We start from the raw sequence: 9,205 nt of genomic DNA, 5'->3' as shown, positions 1-9,205 counted from the left end.
ACCCACTTCATCATGTGACCCCTTTGTATGGCTTCTTCTCCACTCCTTCAGCTCCAGTGGTAGTTCCAACTCCATTTTTTGCACTTGAATCGATCAAAACAGAACCCCCAATTTTTTTCTTTAATTGTTTGTGTTTGAATTTAGTATATAGAAGGAAAGGGATTGAAAATTAGAGAGAAGGATAGAACAAGGAATGTTTTATCATGAGATTGAGATAATCATTTTACATGTGCAATGTGTGGGCGTAGCTAAGTCTTATATACTGAAATAAAAATTATAAACAATACTATGTATAACTGTATAAGGATGATAAAAAGAAAAATAATAAAGGAAGCAATTAATTTAATTTTAATATTTAAACATATATTGGATTGTGATAGAATTAATTCAATTCAATGATTGATTTAAAACTTTAGGAATTTCTATTATCAGCTAATTCAACTAGAAATATATATCTAGCGCACCACTAATAATGCCCAGATGCTCCAACCCTAAGGACTATATATGATTTTAGTTTCGACTTTAATTTCTTATGCTGTAGTTCCTACTTTGTAAAAAATAAATGATGCATATGCTAAACGGAATGAAAAATTTCCAAGAGGATGAAGAATTTCTACTCCCCATATCAATATTCACCAGCTAAGGAAAAGCATCCCTGTCCTTAAAACTCAAGGATATAATTAGTTAGCAAATTAAGCCAGATAAATTGCACTAAAAAATAAGCAAAATCATGTGCAACTGATTCCATAAAAACTCAGATATGCAATGCTATGATCTTAGTGATAACTGGTATGTGGGAGAATAATTGAGCAGTGGACATTGGGAAGTCAACCGACTTTGAACCTAAAAGTCTCTGATTTCATACATACATGCATTTGATCAGACCTTCCATCTATTTATAGCAAATGGAAAGTTTAATCTGCAACTTTAATTTATGTAAGTGAAGTAATAGAACGCTTTGGAAAGTCACAAGTCTACCAGCATTCTAAGCTTATTCTGGTTGCCTAGCTTACTAGTTGTGTAGACTGTTCCATTAACTAAGTATCAGGCTATAGAGATTAACCAAAATTAGAGATCATATATGCATTTGACGGTTGCAAACTTATATTTCTAATAGCACGGTGGTGGTGCCCTAAAATCAAGTTGTCAGGCACTAGATTAAAATAACACTATATTATCTATACTGATGAGATGCATTTTTTTTTTTTTGCTTACTCATATTCACAATGAGGAGGTGGTAGTACCCCAAAATCAAGTTGTCATGCATATTGATTAAATAACATTATATTATCTATATAGGTGATAGGTGATAAGTGTTTTTTTTTTTTTTTGTTGTTGTTTTTTTTGGTGAGCTCATATTCCGATGGTGGTGGTGTCCCATTATAAGTTTATAACTATATATATTGGTGAGTTGTGATAAGTATTGCCACCGCCTTCAACATTACCTTGTATATATGTGTTTGATGCAAATTAAACTTTACCTTATTATTAAAACCCAACAATGAATTGAATCACTTTGGAAGATAATAATAAGAGGCTTTATCCAATAAAACATCCATCCATCCATGATAGATATCTCAAACTTTAGCCATAAAACTGGTTATTATTACTTCTCTGATCCTCAATGCAAAACCATCACTTACCCACTCTCCCAAACTATTCTTAACAACTCCAGAACTCCCACAAAAAAAAGGCTTTGCAAAATTTTTCACTCTTCTTATTTAACCTATTTATTTTACTTTCAATTGAGGCTGATTTTCAAAGAAATAAATCCTTAAACCGTTAATTTGTGGGCAGGTCAAGGTAGGATTAGTCGAGGTGAGGGTACTTGTTCAAGTCAGGTGTAACATAAACATCTGACTCGGGGCGGTGATCAACAACGTTGACGCTCATCTGAGTGGATGATATATGTAGTCCCCTCTGAATTGCATCGATCCTATATCCAACTGCTGTGGCTCGATTCTGAATCTCCTTTGGCACGAGTTGGCGGTGGTGCCCATCGCCAACCACGCAGTCGGGGAAGTTAAGCTTGGCTGCCGGGCCACGCAAGTAAAACAGGGCCACGCCGTAGGCCCGGGCAGTAGCCACCAGGGTATAGTAGGAGCCGAGCCAGAGCCTTGTATTCGTATCACGAATCTCAGCTACCCACTTTCCCCACTTCCTCATACGGATCCCTTTGTATGGATTCTTTTGCTTAGGCCCCCGCTTCTTCTTTTCCGCTCCTCCACCTTTACTACATCTGCTAGCTCCGACACCATCTCCGCCACCGGCAGCCATCAAACCAAAATCAGAACTCTAATTTTCTTTTAATTTTCTCCCTTAATATGTATAGAAGGGAACGGGAAAGCGGCTAGCTTATATATACGGAAGGGAAGTTGAAATCCAATTATAAAGGATGGGAAGAAAATTATTTTAAAATTTTTATTAGATTGAGAGTATTATCTTTATGTGCAGCGCCATCATGTGAAGTTGCCAGTTTAAAAATTTTCATTAGATTGATGCTATCATCTTTTATATGTAGTGTCATTATGTGAAGTTGTTTTTTAAAAATTTTCATTAACTTGACACTACTATCTTTTATGTGCGGTGCCATCATGTGAAGGTGCCTCCTAAGGATAAAACTAATATACATTTATATGTAGTGACGCACATAATATTATATATACAAACTTCTAGCTAGTTTCTTATTATTCATGTTTTACTCACCGTATATATGATATGTTTTAGTTCATCCATAAAAAAAAGAAAAAAGAAAAAAAAGAGTGGAAATCAAGTTATATAGGATGAGATTAGAAAATTTCCATGAGATTAAAATATTATCTTTCATGTGTCCTCATGTGAAGGTGCCTAGTAAGGATTAAAACGGTATAGATTTATATATAGTGAGGTACATAATATTATACACGCTTCTAGTTTCTTATTATTCATTTTTCACTCACCGCATATATGATATGTTTTAGTTCATCCAAAAAAAAGAAGTGGAAATCAAGTTATATAGGATGAGAAAATTTCAAGAGATTGAAATATTATCTTTCATGTGTCCTCGTGTGAAGGTGCCTGGTAAGGATAAAAACGGTATAGTTTTATATTTAGCTCGGATTCGACCTCATGTGGAGGCGTAGCAGCAACATCGTAGGTGAGCTCGGCCGCGAGCTCGGACGAGGACCCGGCCTCGGCCTCAACCTCAGAATCGGAGCCCACCTCGATGGGCTCGACCGAAGCCGCCGTGGGACCCGAGGTCGACAATTTCGGAGGAAGGGGGGTGCTCGGGGCGAAACCTAGCCATGCTCGACTCACTCACCATAGGTCCAATATAAATGGTTTCCCCCGACCCCATGAAGGCATTGACATCTCTAATCAAGTCGGCGTTGGGTAGAGGAGCTCTATGCTTTCTAAAACGGGTATTCCATAGAAAAACGAAGGGGATGGAGGGTCCAATGGAGAGGAACACGAAGCAAGGTTTCCAATTCCTACTAGAGATGTTTATGTCTTGGAGCACTTTCATATGAGCAAAGGCCGAGAAAGCTACATAACCCCTACTCTTTGGGGTTGGGGAGCTCGTGGCTTGGAAGATGTATTGAAACAAGTCGAGGTACGGGGCGACCCTAATGACCCTACATCGAAGGAGGAAGGCCAAAAAACGCACGGAAGACGGGTCAGAGTGGTGCTAACATCTACTCTCCTTCACTGACGAATACTCGCAGCTCGGAGAGTGGGGGACTGATGATGGATATATTAGGAAGTGGAGTGGAGCGAACTGACCCGGAGGAGCGGAGCAAGGAGGACCTGAGCAAACCCGGACCCGAGGTTAAGCTCCGTGTAGGCCATGGCTCGAGTGCCGACCTCGGGTCGGCACTCCATGACTTTGGTGGACTTGGGTCGTGGTTGGTGCCGACCCCGGGTCGGCACCTTGGACCTCGGGTTAGCCTTAGGCCATGGTGGGTGTCGACCCCGCGTCGACACCTAAGACCTCGGTTTGGGCATTAGGTCGTGGTTGGTGCCGACCCCGGGTCGGCGCCTTGGGCCTCGGCTGGGTTGCCGACCCCGGGTCGGTCTTGAGGGCTCGGTCAAAGAAGGACTCGGGGGGCCCACGGTCAAAGTTTGTTACAACCAACCCCCGTTTTAGGGGGGCAGTTAGAGAGCTTTGTAGTATAAAATAGCCCATTGTTGTCTTAACAAGACATGTTATCCTAATTGTCCTAATACAACACCCTTTGTAATACTCTTACACACTATATTTAATACAAGAATTGTCCCCGCGACATTCGTCCATTATCTTTCCTATCGAATTGTTTATTCGCTATTTACTATTATTTATTCGGGTTTAATGATTCGGGCTACCTCGGGTTAATTAAATCCATCATTGGTGCTTTCATTGAGAGCCGACGTCAGGCTCAAGCGTGCTAGTTATCCCTAGCTATGACGAGATCGAGATCAAACTCTCACAACTCACACGGCTCCCGGAACGCCCCATCACCCCAGGCGGGAACGGTCGTAACGGGGCTGTCAGCCATCAGCGGATCCTCTCCGTGAGGTCGACGGGGGACCTTAGGGACCACCTCACCAACAACCACAATGAGGGGTCGGCACCTACGGCTCCCCTACCCGTCCCACCCCCTCAAGAGGGGTGGGCCGCCATCCAGCTACTGCCCTTCCACAAGTCTCAGCCCCCCGGAGGGTTGGGCTGCCATTTAGCAAGCCGTTATCCCTCTCACCCGCCTCGTGTAGGGGCTCCGAGGAGGTGTTCGAGCTCTCATCTCGGCCCCGAGGCCTCTCGAGGAGTGCCGACCTTCACCCCGACCCCCCGAGAGAGTATGGTAGGCCAGCACCCGGCTCCCCCGAGCCCTAAACACTCAAGCCGAGGGGGAGGTCAACTCACCCCGACCGTCTGGTTGGCGTGGAGGAGGTGAGGTTAATCAAGACAAGCAAGGACACCAGGGAGCGAGTAAGGGGTGACCAACCCGATCCAAGTCTGCCTTGACGTAGTTGGGCACCCACGCACCTGTTCAGGACTGGCTATGGCTAAGGCCGACTGCGAACGACCCCCCGGTAGAGGAATCATTCTCACGAAGGTCGCCAAGCCGTGGACTCCAGGCCTTGTCGCGACGTGCGCAAGCCTCCCGGGTGGAGCGGTCGAGGAAAACTAGAGACTGAGCCCCAAACTCTCACCCTGATGAGGTCGAATAGCTCTAGAAGAGGGTGGACAAGCTCTAGGAAGGGGTGGTCGCGCTCCAACTAGCTACCACCTTGTTGACCCACCTCGTGGAGGGGCTCCAATGAGATGTTCGGGCCCTTCCACTTCCGCCCCGAGGACTCCAAGATGAAGTGGTCATAATCCAACAACTCACGACCTTTCCAAATCGCCTCATCAAGGGGTTACAAGGAGTAGTGCAACCCCCTCAACTTGGCACCGGGGCACCTCAGGGGGTCATGCAAGGGTGGTCAACGGTCGACCTTCACCCCAACCTCTCCAAGACTAAGCAAGATGCTGGAGACCTGGCCTCCACAAGCGTAATGAACCCGAGCTCAACCGCTAAGAACACAAGGAGATCAAGCTCGACCACCATGGATCCCTCGAGGAGCCTAGGTGACGACTAGCAAATTATTTCTCTAAATGTGTGGAACCCGAGCCCCATCATGAGGCATGGGACCCTTCAATGAATCATTGGAAGGCGTAGGACAAATTTGGAGAACCAAGGAACGGGTTGGACCCCCTAGAGTTTCAAGCCGATATTATTATTCCAGAAAAGGTGCACCTGGTGACCCACCCCGGAAGCCTGAAGCTATTTTATTTTCAAAGATAAATGGGGACTTGACCCCAAATTAAACATCGACATATGTTCTCCCTAGTAGATTGGCAAGGTCCAACCTCGCCTAGCAAGGCAATGTAATCAACCCTTTGGTCGCGACCGTGCGCGCTGGTCTCGACCTTGGCATTCCCTATGGTAGTACAGGGGGGACGCCCCCGCTCACTACATAGCGGAAGAACCTATTTTGGGCAGCTTGCCCCTTGACAAGGCCGATGCCAAGCGGGTGAGGATAACCTACTTGTTCCTCGGTGATACACTCTGATGAGGTCAAGTCTGGAGGCCTACCCGGTCCTCCCCGTGCAAGCACGACCTACCAGCTAGCTAGACCATATCAAACAGTACAAGAAGACATGTGTCCTACCCCCAGACGAGGCGGAAGCCAAGCTCGTGAAGAAGAGAACTCCAACCTACCCGTTCCTCGGGGACATGCTCTACAAGAGATTCTACAACGGCACCCTGTTGCGCTGCTTGTACCTTGACGAGGTGAGGTCCGTCATAGAGGAGATCCACGAAGGCAGCTGCGCAGCCCCATTGGGGGCCTGCACCACGGCTAGGAGGGCAATCTTACAATGCTACTCCTAGCCCAGCATGGCCAAGGAATGCGCTAAGTCGCTAACTATGCAAGGAGTCGCTCAACCTACCTAGTCGGAGCCCTACCCGTGGGGTCGGGCAAGAGGAGGTACCTAATAGTAGCGGAGGATTTATGAATCGGCAAGAGGACCTTGGATTGAGGAGCTAGACGCCACCCTGTGCGCCTACCGCACCATGCCTAGTATGGAATGCTGAACATTTATTGAAGTACTATCAGTAATTCATTTGTTAGAAGGTGGTCCGTCCCCTTCATTGCAATAAACTTTGTGAAATTTTCGCCATGGATGACTCATTTTCACTACTTTTAGAGGGGGAAGGGGGGTACCTACCCGACCTCTCCAAAAATACCCTAAGGGGGCACGAGGTCCGACCTCGCGTACTAACCCCGACGGAAGAGCTTAACAACCCGACGTCCAAGGACACAGGTCGGAGGGCTATCGTACCCTAAGGGGGCACGAGGTCCGACCTCGCGTACCAACCCCGACGGAAGAGCTTGACGACCCGACGTCCAAGGATACCGGTCGGAGGGCTATCGTACCCTAAGGGGGCACGAGGTCCGACCTCGCGTACTAACCCCGACGGAAGAGCTTGACGACCCGACGCCTGATAAGACTCCGAGATACCCTTATTTCAGGCACATTTTAGGGTGTTTTATCGCGTCTATAGCATCCTTATTTGGTAAATTATGTACGTAAATGTTTGAAAATCACTAACTGATGCACAAAAGCTATTTTTAGCTTAAAAGAAGTAAAACAGGAGTCCCGGGAGCAAATAGGACCAAAAGATGAGCTTAAAGAGCAAACCAGGCAAAAGCGGAGCCCTGGAGGACCAAACTGGAAGGCCACACGCGTGTGAGCAAGCGTGGAAACTTTCCAGAAGCTCCCCACGCACGCTCACACGCGTGTGAGAGGCGTGGAGGCGTGATGCGCGAATTTCAGCTAGGGTTGTCATTTCGGAGACTATTTAAACCCCTTTGATGAATTTCTAGAGGAGGATTCCAGAATTTTAGTTTTCCCTTTTCTTAGTTTTTCCTTTGGAGAACTTTCTCCATTTTTTCTTAGTTTTTAGATTAGATCAATCTCCATTGTAGAAGACAACAAGCTTGGATTGAAGATCTTCTTCTCTCTAGGTGATCTCTATTTCATTTCTATAATTTTAGTAATCTTATTCTTGGATTAAATTAGCTTTTGCTTGCATTTCATATTATGAGTAGCTAATTTAGTCTAGGGATTTGGATTGTGTGATTGAATATTGCTTTTGTGATGATCTTATTTCTATATCTCGGATCTATGAGTTTGTGTTGATGGATTATCTATTCTTGTCTTTTGATTGTTGTTTTGATGAGATCTTGTTTGGATTTAGCCAATCTAGATGAGAGATTGAGCTCTTGACTCTTTCATGTCTTTGATTAGAGTTAGGATTTAAAGCTTTACACAATCAAAGTTCATATGGACTTCTTAAGAATAGTAGGATAATGTGTAGCTTAAGTGTTTGATAAAATTCCTCTTAGAACTTTGGATGCTTGAAGGCACTCCTAAGTCAAAGAAGCCTTAGTACACAAGGTGGAAAAGGACTAAGACAACACACTCTTGAATAGCCAATATCCTAGCAATCCTAATCCATGACCTTGCACTCTCACTATGCAATATTCATGAACACTATCCAATCCCTACCTCTTTTACATATTCCCAAAATCACTTTTACTTTACTACTCTTTTGCACTCAAACCAACCAATGAACTACACTCTCACTTGCAATTCCACCCTTCACCACACTCAAGTCCTATGCATGATCCAATCAAGTAAACTCCCAAATGTTTGACATACCTCCACGTCCCTCCTTCGAGACCGACACTCGGGGAGTCACATACTTTCCGTTTTATCATACAAATATCTTTTGACATTTCACCCTACGCACGCAAGTGTTGTCAACGTCCAAGGACACGGGTCGGAGGGCTATCGTACCCTAAGGGGGCACGAGGTCCGACCTCGCGTACCAACCCCGACGGAAGAGCTTGACGACCTGACATCCAAGGACCCGAGTCGAAATGCTATCGTACCCTAAGGGGGCATGAGGTCCGACCTCGCGCACCAACCCCAACAGAAGAGTTTTTGGCTCGTGAGTATCCTTGGCTAAATAGCTACATACTACAAAAAAAAAAAAAAAAAAAAAAAAAACAAAGGTAGTCCATGGCGAGAGGGGTCCGACCCCCAAAGTAAGCCCAAGCCCCGAGCTTGGACCAAGCAAAGGCATCGCCGCCACAACGGAGCTAGGCCTTGGCCGAGGCTAGGTTCGCGACTCCGACCAACCTCACCTCAGCAATGTTTTGGTCGAGCGGGGGTTGGTCAAGTGCCTTGTTCGAGCCCACCTCGGACGTACTTCGACTGACCCGGGGTTGGACAAGTGCTCAGGCTATCATGGTGAAACGAATGGTGAACACACCAATAGGGGCCTCGAGTGGAGGTGCGAAATTATCCTTGTTGCCAATAGGGGCCTCGAGTGGAGGTGCGAAATTATCCTTGTTGTAGGCCTCGACGTCCCGTTTGAACTACTCGGGCTCCTTGTAGGCAGGGATGGCGCGGACAAGCTCCTCAACATGTTTCTTCTTAGTCGTGGCCTAGTCCAATGCTAGGTGCTTCTCCAGGTCTGACACCTGCTCCTTCGAGGCCTCAAACTCGTCGAAAACAATGGTCCACCCAAGGAGAGCCTAAAAGTTAAAAGGGAAAAATATGCACCATGAAGTATACTTAATGGAATTTTGAAAGCAAACAATGGAAGGGGAATACCTCAACCAGTGTGGAGGT

At 45.8% G+C, this 9,205-nt stretch overlaps 1 protein-coding gene across 1 annotated transcript; it reads right to left on the bottom strand.

Moving 5' to 3' along the window:
• Nucleotides 1-1,809: 1,809 nt before the first annotated feature.
• Nucleotides 1,810-2,277, bottom strand: LOC115995895 (ethylene-responsive transcription factor RAP2-9-like). Its single transcript, XM_031235041.1, has one exon. It carries the CDS (start codon nucleotides 2,275-2,277, stop codon nucleotides 1,810-1,812), a length of 468 nt encoding a protein of 155 aa, XP_031090901.1.
• Between the last annotated feature and the right edge of the window lie 6,928 nt (nucleotides 2,278-9,205).

The sequence above is a fragment of the Ipomoea triloba genome, chromosome 11, assembly GCF_003576645.1.
Source record: "Ipomoea triloba cultivar NCNSP0323 chromosome 11, ASM357664v1".
NCBI lineage: Eukaryota > Viridiplantae > Streptophyta > Magnoliopsida > Solanales > Convolvulaceae > Ipomoea > Ipomoea triloba.
The sequence above is the reverse complement of the archived record's forward strand: the minus strand, read 5'-3'. Positions and strand labels throughout refer to the sequence as shown.